This window comes from Canis aureus, chromosome X (genome assembly GCF_053574225.1).
Source record: "Canis aureus isolate CA01 chromosome X, VMU_Caureus_v.1.0, whole genome shotgun sequence".
In the NCBI taxonomy this organism is placed as follows: Eukaryota; Metazoa; Chordata; class Mammalia; order Carnivora; family Canidae; genus Canis; species Canis aureus.
Window position 1 is genome coordinate 781,132 of NC_135649.1, and position 15,276 is coordinate 796,407.

At 47.1% G+C, this 15,276-nt stretch overlaps 2 protein-coding genes across 4 annotated transcripts; both read left to right on the forward strand.

Moving 5' to 3' along the window:
- The first annotated feature begins 169 nt into the window (after positions 1-169).
- CMC4 (C-X9-C motif containing 4) lies at positions 170-9,804 on the forward strand. 3 transcript variants are annotated; one of them, XM_077890381.1, is made up of 3 exons: positions 170-309; positions 7,384-7,451; positions 9,418-9,804. In XM_077890381.1, the coding sequence occupies exons 2-3, from the start codon at positions 7,394-7,396 to the stop codon at positions 9,564-9,566; spliced, it is 207 nt and encodes a 68-aa protein (XP_077746507.1). In that variant the 5' UTR covers positions 170-309; positions 7,384-7,393; the 3' UTR covers positions 9,567-9,804. The 3 variants fall into 3 exon arrangements, with proteins under 3 accessions (XP_077746507.1, XP_077746509.1, XP_077746508.1); XM_077890383.1 differs by lacking the exon at positions 170-309 and adding an exon at positions 6,213-6,352; XM_077890382.1 differs by lacking the exon at positions 170-309 and adding an exon at positions 6,314-6,453.
- Positions 171-6,129, forward strand: MTCP1 (mature T cell proliferation 1). Its single transcript, XM_077890379.1, has 5 exons — positions 171-309; positions 5,319-5,470; positions 5,595-5,765; positions 5,847-5,898; positions 5,989-6,129. Exons 2-4 carry the CDS (start codon positions 5,366-5,368, stop codon positions 5,892-5,894), a joined length of 324 nt encoding a protein of 107 aa, XP_077746505.1. The 5' UTR covers positions 171-309; positions 5,319-5,365; the 3' UTR covers positions 5,895-5,898; positions 5,989-6,129.
- Positions 9,805-15,276: the final 5,472 nt, after the last annotated feature.

The window sequence follows — 15,276 nt, forward strand, 5'->3', positions numbered from 1 at the left end:
AGGCGGCCTCGCGGCGCGCGCCGGCCTCTTGAGCCCGGGGCGCGCGCTTGCGAAACCCGCTCCTCAGACAGTTCAGGCTTTATTTTATTGCGCTTTGTTTCCAAGTTCCGCTCCCTGAACCTCGTACAAGTCTCCCCGGAGCACTTCCGGGTGCCGGCCCTCGCCTCGCAACTTCGGTCCGGGTGACCTCGGGCTCGTTGCACGCTCACGTCCCGATCGTGCCTGGAGTGGCCCAGGGCGGGGGACCTGGAAGTTTGAGCCTCGCTGCTCCTGAGGCGGATTAATTAGCCCAAGAAACACTATATTCATGTGAGTAACCTCTTCCAGAAACAGTGCTATACTGTATCGGAAAAAGTGTCACTCTCGAGCGCGGCCGCTGCGGTGTGCCACACAGGCGTGCACGCACTCGCGTGTCCCGCACGCAGCACGGGAGCGGGGGAGAGCAGGCCGGCGCCGAGGGCTGCGGGGACCGCGGCCGGCGCCCACGGTGCACGGCGCCCGGCTCTCCTGGCCTGGATGCGCTCAGACGCCGGGGAAGTTGGTGCAAAAGCAGCTTCGTTCTCAGGGATGTCAGACGTGCCACGGGTTGCAGTTTAGATCTTGCAACTCCCTAGGGCTAGCAAAGACACGTGCATGGTAGGCAGCGTGCGAAACCCAGGACAGGTACGTGCCGTGCCGCCCCCGCACAGCCCATCGGGACCCGCGTCGGGGGCTCTGATTTCTAGTCCCACCAGGCAGTACTGGAAAGGGAACGTTCCCAGGGGGCTACTGAACAGGTGTTGATGCTTTGCTCTTTTCTCCCAACTCAGTCCCAGTCCAAGCCCCCCCCCCAAGAATTATCTATGACGCTGTGCCAGAAACTTGCATTTGCCCCTAATGCTTAAGGATCACATAGCACCTCTTTCCATGACTCCTTTTGATGAGGGTGAAGACGGGCAAAACCTCCACTATGCACTTACATTGGACAATCGAAATTCCCTCTTAACTTTCCATTTGACCTCGTACTTGACGTCTAGTTACTGTCCATGGCTAGCACACCATGCCTTAAGGTGACAACAGTGGCTACGCAACTCTTATCTTTAGCAATGGGGTACTCTGACTTTATAAACTGCCTTTACGCACCTGCAACAGGAAAGACAGCTTTTCTTTGTTGTTGCTATAAGTCAATCTCAAATGTCACAACATTCTCTGACTCCTTTATAATGCTCACAGCCAAATTGTACGGTTCTAAAGGGTTAACTGGGCTACACAGAAAGACTATTGAAATTTATGACTTCCTCTGCGCTAGTCCCTCCACCAACCATTTATATACCTTTATGTGTAAAGTGTCACACTTGTAATCACAGTCTAGAACCTCATGCCTGTGTTGTGGATTCATGCAACTGACTTAACTTCTCTGTTCCTTGCTTCTCTCATCCTTAAGTGGGATCTATAAAACTCTCCATCTAATCAGGTGATTGTAAATATTAAAAGACTCAATATAAGTATATGAGTGCGAAATAAGTGGTGCCCATTATGCTCAATATGTTCTTATACCTCATTTTACACCTCAGAAAACTACTGTAGAGATGTTCACTTGTCCCAAGCCATAAACCTAGTAACTGCCAGACTCCGGATTGATACCCTGACAAGGCCAACTGACTCCAGGGCATGTGTTCTTAGTGATTTCATCCATTGTAATTATATCAGATTATCGCTTCGATTCAAAGAAAATAAGTGTACTCAACTGATAACTGTTTACAAATCGTTCAAACACCTGGAAATTGTAGTTCATTATGATTTTTTTAAGGAAGCCTTTCTATGTTGCATGTCATCCATTTAAAACATGATTTATGATGGCCTTTACTAGCAAATACTTTATGCCAGTATGATCTCGACCCAAGACATCAACGTGACCCCCCCCACCATGAGGACAATATGATTTACAGTCTTCATGAATAATGAAGCCATATAAGAACTTTGTGAATCCACTTACATTCAAAGACAATAGTACTCCTTAGAGTTGAGTGGAACAGGTTCATGTTGTGTATTATATCGCATGTTGTACCTCAGTTGATCTTGGAAATTTAAGACATTCATCTAAGTGCAAGGGGTTGTGAATTTTGTGAACAAGTTTCATGTGCAGAAAAATGTTCTCCAGTCAAATGATTTTGGGAAATGTCAAACAAAATAAACTTTCTTCACTGTGTAACTTGCCAGAGCTTTACTACACTAATAAGAGCTTTATGACTGAAAGATTCCCAAACTTATTTGACCAAGGAAAATGTTAGGGGCAAGTGTTCCAAGGATCACATTTTAGGGAAACGGTTTGCGATTCATACAACCTGAGATTTGATGATCCTTCATCTGAATCTTTCTCACTTAGCCTTTGCTGTTCTCTTGTAGCGAGATTGTTGGTACATCCTCATATGTCAGCTTCTCGGTGAGTGGTAGCGGAACTTCAGGGTCAAGTGCTGGGGTTTGTTCCCAGGCTCATCTTACTGATGCCCAGCATGTTGGCCTTTAGGTCACAGCAGCTCGTCACACTGCCTTTCTTCTGAGAATATTTCCTAGTGACTCATAGGTCCCTTTGTAGTAATTCATAGTAACTCAGACTATCATCTCCAATTTATTTGCCCTCTATACCACTGGAATCATTTCCTTTTAATGTCAAGGTAACCAGTACAATTTTGCTTCTCATTCAAAACATTTATTTTTTAAAAAGATTTTTTAAAGATTTTATTTTATTTATTCATGACAGACACAGAGAGAAAGAGAGAGGCAGAGACACAGGCAGAGGGAGAAGCAGGCTCCGCACAATGAACCTGACATGGGACTCAATCCCGCGTCTCCAGGATCATACCCCAGGCCGAAGGCAGCACCAAACCACTGGGCCATTGGGGCTGCCCTTAAGAAAGATTTTTATTGATTGATTTGAGAGAGAAAGAGAACATGAGTACAAGTAGGCAGGCAGAGAGGGACAGAGGGAGAGGGAGAAGCCCCGATCTAGGGCTCCATCCCAGGACCCGGGGATCATGACCTGACCCAAAGGCAGACACTTAACAAACTGAGCCACCCAGTCGCCCCCTAAACACCTTTGAATGTCAATATCTTAGTTGTCTATCTATGAATGGACCTGTCTGTGAACGTGACATGGTACTGAAACTCTTAACCCTTGGTTTCTGTTTTTTTAAATGGCCATACTTATTTCTTTTGTGCTCGACATCCAGACTTTAATATGTTTTATCTCGACATTGATATTTGCTTGGTTTTTGTTTGTATCTCTCCTTTCCAAAGCCCTGCGGAAAAGGAGACGCAGAACGATTGTTATCTGCTAAATGGAAAGAAATGGCCTTGAAAAAATATATAGTTATATGATATCCCTAAGGAATCAACCTCAACCCATGTATAGGTGGTCTTTAGCTGCTTCCACTCTCAGTAAACATATCCACTCACAGGAACACTGACTAGTATTGAGACTTAGGGTGCCCAAGACTGTATCATTCCTGTTATCGAAGAGCTTATAATACAGTATTTGGGGAGGCACACAAGGCTTGTGAAATAAGCAGAGCAAATCTGCAAGGCAATTCGTAGAGGCCAAAATATGAGCTTACGCTCAGACATAAATGCTGCAGTGGTCCCAGGAGGCAGGAAGTGTTCATCAAGAAGGCAGGCACCCGCATTGTGCCATAATGGTTCTGAGATAGACAGAATGGCCTGGGGAGGCATTTGAGGCAAGTAGAAAGCAAGAGCAAGGATTTGGAACCAGAAATGAGCCTAGTTTTTAGGACAAATACGGTGGCAGTGATGCTTGCTGGAATTGGTGGCAGATAGGATGTAGCAAGTAAAGGAGGGGAGAAAGTCCAAGATCACTTGTAAGTTTTGAGTCTGCAGGATCAGGAGAGGTGCTCTTGCCACTGAGAGAAACTGGGATTTGGTGCAGGAGAAGGGGTTCCTTCCTGGCTAGGTGAGTTTGAAATAAGAGAACCCTGTAAGATGGAAGCTTACGATGGGCTCAGAGTCCACTGCATTCAGAGTACAATGGGTGAAGCAACTATGATGCTCTTACATCATCCACTGAAATCAGACCATTTCTTAAGTCTATAAAAGATGCCTTCTACTTTCAGCGAGGGCGAACTCACAGTGTCAAGGGGGGGGGAATCAGACTCAGTATTGTCCTTGAAAAGAGGGCATCTCCTGTGCTCTTGACAATCTCAATTTAGTGGTTTAACAATGTCCCGAGATGGGGTACAGTTCCTCTCCTACCGAAAGGCCACCTGATGAGAATAGGATGCCTTTGTTTTGTGGGGCAAATGCTGTATGTGCTGTATGTGCCCTGGCAAAGGTAGAAATGCAGTGAAACCATGCCGTGATGCTGGGGGCCAGGTACAAGCAACACACTCCTCCAGAAGGCAGGTCGAGTGCTGCTGAGGCCCTGAAATGAGATCCCGAGCTAGGCAGAGAAGCCTCACGGGGTTAGAGCCGCGCTCTGGAAGGAGTTTGCCCAGGAGGCTTGCTTCCTTCCCGCCTCTCCAATGGCAGAGGGCTTTTTCTGGCTTTCTGACTTGGGAAATCAGGATTTAAATGCATACACACCTCTGTGGGAAAACGGGCTCCTGAGACATCCTGAGGCGTTATTAACATGAAACCAGGACCTAGATGGATAAGGATCACTTGCTCTCAGCTCCAAACCACCGTGACCCCCAAAGTCTTTTGGAGCTTCAAAATTCCATGAAGCTACCTTGAATATGTTCCTTAACACGAACAGCCCAAGTGCTAGAAGTGACCTTTCTAAGTAAACTGCTAAATAGGCCGTTTGTCCTTGAGACTTTTAATTCGGAAAGCGCTGCATAGGATTCAGCCTTCACGAGCCTTTACAATGGGACTGCTTGGAAGGGGCTTTCGCCTGGGGAATCTGGCTCACGTGTCCTTTGTTACACTGCTTTCCTGCCCAAATACGTGCCCTCAGGCACACTCCTGAGCGTCCTCTGGTGCTAACTACCCTTTGTCCGATGCTGCTTTGTGAATGCAAAGACTGTGACCCCCGCCCAGCTTCCCGAGGTGCTAGGCCTGCAGGTCCACAGAACTTCCCGCTGTGCTGAGGAGCTGAGCGCTTCACAGTCAACCGTTAGCTTGACCTAAGCCTCTGCCGAGTGTCGCTTCAGGGTCTTGCGGGGAGCTTCAGATGGCCCTGGCTCTATTTAGGCCGTGCAAGTGGACGGATGCGATACGAGTTTTGGTTCTGGTTGGTGATTGCTAGTACCAGGTCACCTTGCTCAATGGATGAGTTCATTCAAACCCAAAAAGTCACACCTGTGTCCTGTGCGCGGGTGCTGCAGGCTTAGGTGGAGAAAAGCAGGGCTAGAATTGGAACCCAAAGCCCAGGATGGCAGGAGAGGATGTGGGGGCTCCACCCGACCGCCTCTGGGTTCACCAAGAGGGTATCTACCGCGACGAATACCAGCGCACGTGGGTGGCCGTCGTGGAAGAGGTAACTGTTTACATTTGGCTTCTCTTTTGTATTTTATTGATTTTGCTTTCAAGCAACTTGGTTTCTAACCAGTCTCAGAAGCCTGAAATCTCTGCTTTTATTTTTGATCGTTTTTTCCCATCAGGAGACGAGTTTCCTAAGGGCACGAGTCCAGCAAGTTCAGGTTCCCTTAGGTGACGCAGCTAGGCCAAGTCACCTTCTTACCTCCCAGCTACCTCTCATGTGGCAACTCTACCCTGAGGAGCGCTACATGGATAACAACTCTCGCTTGTGGCAGATCCAGCATCATTTAATGGTACCCGTGTTGCTTAATCATTTTCCATTGTATCGGGGCTCTTACAACAGAGTACTCTATAAACTTTTCTTTTTCTGACAGGTCAGGGGAGTACAGGAGCTGTTGCTTAAGCTTTTGCCTGATGATTAGCCTGGTATGTATTTCTATTTCTCCCCTGTTCTCCCGTCTTCTTTTGTTTGCCCTATTCGGTTGTGGTGATTTTGATGATCTATTTTTTTTCCAGGTGCTGGGATTCTAGGAAGATATGCTCCTCTGTTCTGTTCAGTATATGGCAATCACTTCATCCACCACTGCAGTGCACCCACCTGTGGGCCTGGGGGGAGGAAGTGGGTTGAAAAACTGCTCAAGAACACAGAAGCTTAGGAAGGGCCATGAAGAACAGCACGAGTGGAACTGCAGAGAGAGGGTCACGCAGGCAGAAAGCAAGTCAACAAAAGCACTTAGTCAGGATACGTAACTTGAAATTGACTCCTTTGGAAATTGCCATAGAACCTTTAATGGACATCATCAGCTGGAACTGGGATCTGATGAATCCCACAAAAGTCAGCACCTGCTACAGAACAGATGCCCTGATCACCAAGGACTTGGTACTGATTTAGAGAGAAGAGAGCAGCTCCTAGCAGCATCAACATCTATTTGTCGCTTATTTGCCCTGCAGCAATTCACCTGCCTTTCCTTCTCCCATCCTGTAAATATCCTAGGTTTTGCTCCAGTGTTTCCCCTCCCAGTACTGACCTAACTTGGATCTACTGAGAACTTAGGGGGCTCTGAAAAAAAAGAGGAGGTTATTTGAATGAATGAAATTAGCTACAAAGGCTCCTGGGCCTTTTTCTTTTCTGAAATTGTGCCTTCAAGTTATTAGAGGTTGCTGATCAAGATCTTGGGCACTTAAATTCATTCTCTGGTTACAGATTATTTTTAAAAAGATGGTTTCTGTAAGAGCTCTGAAAATTATTGTAGCTGCTTAACTAGCACCTTTCTCAGGAAGTAATAATAGCACCAAATATTGCTGATTCCTAGGAAAGCATTTACTACCTGATAAATGATTTTCTGAGTTAAAGTAGTCCTGTTTATGTACATTAAAAGTCAGGTTTTACTTTTTTTGAAAGATCTTGGGAATCATAGCTACCACGTATGGAATCCTTACTGCCTTCCTTCCGGGCACTAGACTGTGCACTTTATATACTTTATCACACTTAATCCCTCCATTAATGGTTTGAGGTAGGTAGGAATGGTCTCCATTTTACACATGAATTAGAAGGAAAAAGGCTCAAGGAGTTTAATCATTTACCAAGGGTGGTTCTGTGAACGGTCTGAGCGGTGGGCGAGGCCTACTGGGCTGTGGCATGGCTCCTCTAGCCCACAGTTGGTTTACCATATTCAAGATGAGTTGATTGAATTCAAGGTTTTATTTTCATGTAAAGCTATTTATGTCTTCCAAATTAAATGAAATGGATATTATAAAAATACAATTGATTCATCCTGTGAATGGGAAGAGTATTTTTTAGTGCAATTGTTTTCTAGCGTACCTGGTTGTCTCAGAAGAAAATCCCATCTAAAGGGGCTTTAAAGTCTTTATGGATAAAAGACAAAATAAAAATCATTTTTCTTATTTTAGTTTTCTGGATATGCCGCAGAAGGATCCGTGCCAGAAACAAGCCTGTGAAATACAGAAATGTTTACAAGGTAGTATGTTAAATGCTTTTTTTAAAATATTTTTCCACTCTATCTGTGAACTTACAAGAGACCAGTTTTTCGTTTTATCGGCAAATGATAGGAACTCCTCTCAAATGCAATACTTCTGTAATTATTCTGAAGATTTTTTTTCTCATTGTTTCAAATCCGAGATGCAGAAAATAAAAAGTGATGTCATCCAACTTTCATGTTTGCCATCCTGGTTGTACATTAGAACTACCTGAAGAGCTTTAAAAACTTGCCTAGGACAATTAAATCAGATTTCCTGAGGATGGGTTCTGGGCAGGAATCAGTGTAGAAAGCTAAGCAGGTAATTTTAATGTACAGCCAGAATTGAGAATTACTAAGCTGAGCAAAGTCCTTTTTTAAAAAGACTAGTTTTAAATGGGTTGGTTATACTTCACTTTTTAAAAGCAATCAGGTTACAAGTGGGGGGTTGAAAATGCAGTTGGAATTCAGGCTGCCAAAGTTAGCAACTAAGTCTTAAAGGCGAAAGCATACTTCAGCTAAAGCATATTTGATGTGATCTGTCCACCTGGTTTCTTTCTTTCCCCTAATTTGGTTTTAAGTTGGCCAATAAGTTTGACCAAATGCTAGAGGATTTTTTTTTTAATCAGTGAATGATTATTGGAAGAAGATAGAATAAAGCCATATGGCTTTCTTAATTTCAACACTGACATTTTTGGTGACTTCCCCTTATTAATGTAGGACATGGAGATGGATGCCCATGAAAATATGGAAGGGTCTGAAGGACAAATGTTAAGAATTTACCCAAAGATTCACCAGTAAAGAAAACCCTTGTTTGTATATTGCCTTTGACTTTTAACCTTCATTCTCAGACATTTCATTTTATGATGTAAGCAAAGAGATTTTTCAGAAAAATCTCTTAATCTAAAATGCTGATGTACAATGACAGTAATGCTACTTTCTTCATCCTTTCCTCCTTCCAAATTTCAGAAAAAGGGAAATATTTTTCACAATGTCTTCTCGTCAATAAATTCTTATTTGCATTAGCAACACATGGCTAAGGGAGAACAAGGATCAAGTTAGAGACACTCTCTGGCTACAGCGTGGGAGGAGTAAGGACTGGAAGGATTAAGAGTTAGCATTAAGCACAGCCATAAGGGTTTTAAACCGATTAGATCCTTTAACCCTTTCATCCATGAGGCAGATGCTACCATGACCCCTATTTTATAGATGGAGAAATTGATCTAGAAGTTCAATAACTTGTCCAGGGTTTGCAGAACAGCAAGGATTGGAGCCCCTTTGGTTTGGCTCCACTCTTGGACTCAGCCACTCTGCTATATTCTTTGTGGTCAGAATTGGGTTATTTTAATCCTAGACTGAGTCCAGTGCGCCCCACATTAGCACTAGGGGGCTCAGATCAACTGCAGCTGACCTCAAACCTTTAGGTCAAGTTCCTCCGACCTGAGGTCTCTGTACGATAAGGGTCTACAAATAATTTCTGTAGAGGGCAGGTAGGAAAGATTTTAGGCTTTGGAGGCCAGAAGCTCTTTGTTGAGTAGCATGTGGGGGAGGAGGTGGGGGTGTGTGGGTGTGTTTACAACCTTGGAAAAATGTAAGAACCACTCTTAGCCCACAGCTGTAAGAAAGACTAGGACTCGCCCCGAGGCGGCAGTTTGCGAACGTCTGTTGCAGGGACTTGGTAGGGAGCTCCCACAGCCAGGCTGTCCTACAAAAGGGCACCCAAGATCTTAACCTCAAAGAAAAGGACATTTAAATCTAAAAATATCTCTCAACCACTTTGCAAATCATGCTTCCCCACCCCCCATTAGCCTGTTGACTAGTCTGTACATCAGAAAGAATTGAGTGGGCTTGGGTACGTCCTCTTTCTTCCGAGTCTGTAGATAGAATAAGGTGAAAAGGAGTGGGAAGCACTGATCTAAACTTCCCCGTGCCTTAGGTCCTGACTAGGGTCTGCCTGTGTGTCTTTCAGCCAGCAACTACGTGGAATCTAAGTGTCAGGCTGTCATTCAAGAACTGCGTAAGTGTTGTGCTCGCTACCCTAAAGGAAGATCTCTCGTCTGTTCGGGATTTGAGAAAGAAGAGGAAGAAAAGCTGACACTGAAGCTGACATCAAAGTGAAGTTCTGCCGAGAAGTTAAATGCTGCTGCTGAGAAGTTAAATGCTGCACCATGTATCCACCAAGCAAGTTTGTCTTCCTGACTCTTTCTTCAGGCCAGGTAGCAGCAAATAGCAAATTAAAAAAGGCAACTATAAAAGTCAATATGCCATCTATGCAGAACAGATAGAAATATAAATACATTAAATATGTAGAATGTAATAAAACTGAGCTGCTAAAATAAACCTGTTAAGTGAGAAATTTTGGTTTGGTGCTTGTGATATTGTGACTTTTAAGAGCTATATATTCGGTCTTTTTTAATATTTTCATATTGGAGTTCGATATTTGGTCTTTATCTCCTTTCCTGGTACAGAGCCCCTAAAACTCTTGGATCTCCTAAGTGGTAAGAGTGACAAAGGGGTCTTGTCACATTAATGAGGTCACATCTGGAAAGCCCCTAGGTGACCTATGATTGGGGACTGGTTGCCAGGGGGCACCAACCATGTGATTAACACGGTTAAAGCTTTCAGTCCCCACTCCCCCCACCTCTGCTGAAGGGACAGGGGCTGCAGATTCAGTCACCAGTGGCCAATGATTCGGTCAATCATGACTGTGTAATGAAGCCTCTATAAAAAACCAAAAGGACTGGGTTTGGACAGAAACTCTTCTCTGTGGGACCTTGCCCTCTATACCTTTTCAGGTGGCTGTTCATCTGTATCCCTTATAACAAGCTGGGAAATGTTGGAGCAAATGTTTCCCTGAGTTCTGTACTTACTGTAGCAAATTAATCAAACCCAGAGGATGTCATTGGGAACCTCAGATGTATAGCCAGTGACTCAGAAGGCCAGGTAAGGATCTGGGCTTGGCAGTAGGTGTCCGAACTTGGGGCAGTATTGTGGACTGATCCCTAAAGCTGTGGGATCTGACACTAATTCCACGTGCTTATGGTCACAAGTGAATGAAGTTTGTAGGATATCTGGCCAGTGTCCACTGAGAATTGGAGAATTGTTTGCTGGTGTTGGAAAAAAACACCTAAGAGGAGGACTAAATGTATTTTTTTAAAAAAGGATTGTACTTATTTATTAGAGCACGTGTGAGTGGGGAGAGAGGGAGAGGGAGAGGGAATCTGAAGCAGACTCCGTGGTCAGTGCTGAGCCTGGGGCTAATGCAGGTTTTGGAACCGAGACTCCGACATCCACCCAGGCACCCCCTAAATGTATTTCTTATTACAGGTACAGGTACGAATGCTCTTTAGCAGGAGTTTAGACTACTGGTACCATTCATGAAACTATTGATGTGTTGGGTGAAAAGACACGCCTCCAGTGCCATCACCATGCACCCATCACAGCCTCCGTGCTAGATTCAAGAGTTTCTCTAACCCAACCCCATACCTGTTGCATTTCCAGTAATTCATGGCATTTCTTCCTCCCCTTACCTCCCCAGCATAGTGCGTGGCGAGAAGACAGTATGTGTTCAACGACTGGTAGGAAAGGCCTGGAAATCAGTTGTATAATGTTGAACCCCTAATTAATCATGAGAAAACTGGGAGGGAAAAGGCTTCACTGGAAGTCAGGCAGGCAGCAACAGAATCCTTAGGTGGGGTATCCACTCTACATCCTTATCAAGACGTCACAGTGGATCCTGAAGGAACCTGATGACAGTTGTCACGGACGTCACGTAGTGTTGGTGGAGCGACACGATCAAACAGGCCATCTGCTTTCCTCAAACAGGTGTTACAACCACCATCACTCCACCCTGCCCCCCGCCAAAGAAAAAGGTGATTCTCTGAGCAAGAGCAGAAACACACTGTGACGGGCCCGCGGCTTCGTGCATTCAGGCTCCTGAAAGTCCGCTCGGGCTCATGAACAACAGCCGTGTATTTCTCAGAATTCTGGAAGCTGGGAGTCCAAGATCGAGGTACCGGCAGAGTTGGTGTCTGGTGAGGGCCTGCTTCCTGGTCCCCATCCCAGTCATACGGCTCCACCTCCGTGAACCAGTCATCTCCCCAAGGCCCTGCCTCCAACTGTCATCACCTTAGGTGTTGGGGTTTCCACCAATGAATTTGGGGGAACACCACCATTCAGTCCACAGTAGGGGAGATCCAGCTAGGAAGAGCCTCCCTGGCCGTGAATGGACTGAGGCCGGGCTAGTCACACACCCCATTACTCGAGGCCAAGCACTCTTGTAAACGGCGTTCCCTGAACTGTTTTTGGGAGCTGCTGTAAGGGGTGGGCGGAAGGCTTCTGGGGTTAGGGGAGTTTAGGGAATGCCACGTTAGACCTAAGTAAACGGGTCTCTCTCCCGTCCACTACGGTCAGTCATGATCCCTTGAAAATGACTGCTGTACGCGGTGCCTGCCAGGGTGTGCCCACTTTGCACACAGCACCTCTCAGGGTGAACGTTCTCCAGGGAGGCTCGGAGAAACGCTGTCTTAAAGACGTTTCGTCCACAAACCAAGGTAACTGTGCTACGTTCTCATGAAATCATTTACGGAACTCGTGTTAATAGCGAAACGATTTAATAAAACATTTGACAACTGTTTACACCATACACAAATGCAAAGAACATTTAACATGATCGATTGACAGCAGGGCTATAGGATTCACATTAGGAATCAGTATATGATCAAATACGTTGTTTTCCTGAACTTCACTACAGAGTCATTTTTATTGAGTTAACTACTCAAGGTTCAGACTTTTAAATCTTTTTCCCTAGGGTGTACTACTTTACCTAGGACTTTTATCTTTTTTAAAGATTTTATTTATTTATTTATTCATGAGAGACACAGAGAGACATAGGAAGAGGGAGAAGCAGGCCCCACGCAGGGAGCCCGACAAGGGACTCGATCCCAGGACCCCAGGATCACACCCTGGGCTGAAGGCGGCGCTAAACTGCTGAGCCACCCCGGCTGCCCTAACTAGGGCTTTTAAGGCTTCATATTAAATCGTTCCTTCCTATTTTTTTTTTAATCAAGATTTTTATTTTTAAAAATTTTTAAAGATTTTTATTTATTTACTCATGAGAATACACAAGGAGGATGGAGAGAGAGGCAGAGGGAGAAGCAGGCTCCTTGCAAGGAGCCCAATGTGGGACTTGATCCCAGTTCTCCAGGATCATACCCTGGGCCGAAGGCAGCGTTAAACCGCTGAGCCACGGGGCTGCCCCGTTCCCATCTTTAAACTCAGTCGTGCCTCGGCTGACGTTAGCATCTAGGGCACACACTAATTCAAACCTGATTCTTTCCAGGTGTTATGACACCCAGAAAAATAAAACAGTCATCAGAGAAGCTGAACAGTCTTCCCGTGTTTCTTATGTGTTAGGGACCAGGGAGGACCTGAGAAGGGGAGAGCTGTAGCTCCTCCATTTTTAGCGACCAAAACAATCTGTAAGTGGGCTAGTAGTGCCAAGTTTAATCACTTGGTTAATTAGTGACTAAAAGACTTCAGGGAGGGTGATGTGTTGGCCATGCCCCTCTCTTCACCCCAACTGCTAGTGTCCAATGAAGTGTACTATCACACTTGTGCCCGGTATCTGGGAGGCATGTGCAGTTGTGGGGCACGTAACTGAAGAGCCTTTAAAGGCCTGTGAGGCAGTCACTTGTCAACAGCGGAGCTCTGACTTGGTTAGCTCTGGGCTCCCAGTCTGTGCGTCAGTGGTTCTCAGCGTCGGCTGCTCATTAGAAACCTGGGCGGCTGCCCAAAGATCCCCCAGCCGGGTGAGGCCGGCCCCTCCGACGAGAGCCAGGTGTCGGGAGTTGCTAAAATTGCACTGCTCTCAATAATCCTAATTGCATTTCTTACCATTTTATATTCAGAGACATAGACAGTTTTGGTGAGTCAATAAGCTGACTTCACAGGTTTTTTTTTTTTTAATGTGAAAAAAGTGCACCACTGTCAGTTTTGTTTAGGAAAATAGTGCTCTTAAAATTCATGATTCCTTATGAAAAATCAAACATTGTGGAACATGATTTGTGAGAAATCAGGTCCAGGGTAAAATATATATATTTTGCCCACCTGTCCAGGAGCTCACACTCAAGTTGTGTAAGCAGTTTAGGAGGCCCCTACCTGGGCTTCGCCACAAAGACCCGAGCTGCTCAGCTGGCGGAAGCAGCCCAGGGGGCAGCACCTGGTTGGGCCTGCGGTGAGCTTCCCTCCAAGAAACCAAGTGATCACGAAACATTAATGATACTCGGGCATCTCAGATCCATCTCTATACCGTTTGTTTTTTGTTTTTTTTTTTTTTTTGAAGCAGACATTTATTAAATTTCCCCAAACTATAGAAAAGCAGAGGTTTCAAGTAAGAGCCCGAGCATTACGCCTGCCCACCTCGCTGGCAGATGTCAAAGGAAAGGATGATGGAGGCAACGTCGTCAGCAGTTCGCACACGGCGACCGCGGCCTGGGACCTCGAGCCGCCGCCAGAGTCCGGCAGCTGGAGTCCTGTCTCCTGGCAGCATCCGGGACGCAGCACTGCCCGGCGCCAGCAAGTGGCCGGGCCCGCGGGGGAGGGGAAGCGGGAGCAAAATGTACGCGAGGACGACGTCGATGACGTTAGCGATCCTGGGGCTGCTCAGCAACGAGGACACGGGCCGGGGGAGGCGGACGGCGCTGGAGTCCACTCTGGGAGCCCGAGTGGGCCCGCGTCCCCAGCCTGGCCAGCCCCATCTCCGAAGCGACAGCGGATCAGAGGGTGCCCGGAGTGACGACGACACGGGTGGGGGGCGCAGGGGCCCGGCCGGGGGGCAGAAAGGGCGCGGTGGGTGCAGGGCGCCGGAGGTGGTCCCCACCAGCAGGGGGCGCCACGGCCCCAAACTCGCCGGATGCCCCCGTCATTCAAGGGAAACTGGCGGCCTCTGGCACCACAGGGAATCAGGTGGCTCGCTAATGACACGAAAATGGGGCAGTTGCGGGGGCAGGCCCGGTCCTGCGATCTTGGCTTTGCATGGAGGAGGGCAGGGGGCTGTCCTTGTGGGGGAAGTCTTACCTCCCGCTTCGGCACCTCAAACCAAGCCGCTGGCCACAGGACCCCAAGGTACGGCCCCCCTAAATGCCCGCGCCTCCTCCAGCTCGGCTGGGATCCAGCATACCCGCAGCCCCAAGCGCGCCCCGCCGGGTGGGCAGGCCTCAGGAGCCACCCCGCAGCACCGACCTCACCCACGCCCCGGGGGCCCCAAGCGGCCAGCTCGGAACCGCCTTGAGAGGGACCCGCAGAGCTCGCCTCGGCCCACCTTCTGCCACAGCCCGCGAGCGCTCACAGCCACCGGCTAGCGTCTGTTGTCATCACCAATGATCCCAGGAAGAACAGGCGGACATAAGGCAACTCCCACCCCACGAGAGGCAGCCGGTGGCCGCGCTGCTCCGTGCAACCCAAGGGAGAACAGGGCACGGCAGGGACGCTCGACGGCCACCATTCCATTGCTCCGGGGGAATGGCACGGGTCACGTGATTAAAGAGCCGCAGCCTTGACTGCCAAACAGAACATCAGCCCGGGACCCGGGCATCAGGAGCAGGATGGAGAAAACTAAGGAATAACTCAGTGTCTTCAACAACTATATGGCAGGCCAAAATCCCACGAAGGAAAAGAGTAAGAGCATACAGCATTAAGACACTTCGACCACCTGAACGCAACGTGGGTGGACCTTAGACGGATTTTGATTCAAACAAACCGAATGCAAAACACGTAACAGACGGGATATTTTGAAGACTGGCCAGATATTTGATGATATTAAGAAATT

Coding starts and splice junctions, on each gene's coding strand:
- MTCP1 (XM_077890379.1), top strand. CDS start 5,366: ATGGCAGGAGAGGATGTGGGGGCTCCACCCGACCGCCTCTGGGTTCAC. Junction 5,471..5,594: donor GGGTGGCCGTCGTGGAAGAG/GTAACTGTTTAC, acceptor TTTTCCCATCAG/GAGACGAGTTTCCTAAGGGC. Junction 5,766..5,846: donor AGATCCAGCATCATTTAATG/GTACCCGTGTTG, acceptor TTTTTCTGACAG/GTCAGGGGAGTACAGGAGCT.
- CMC4 (XM_077890381.1), top strand. CDS start 7,394: ATGCCGCAGAAGGATCCGTGCCAGAAACAAGCCTGTGAAATACAGAAA. Junction 7,452..9,417: donor AATACAGAAATGTTTACAAG/GTAGTATGTTAA, acceptor TGTGTCTTTCAG/CCAGCAACTACGTGGAATCT.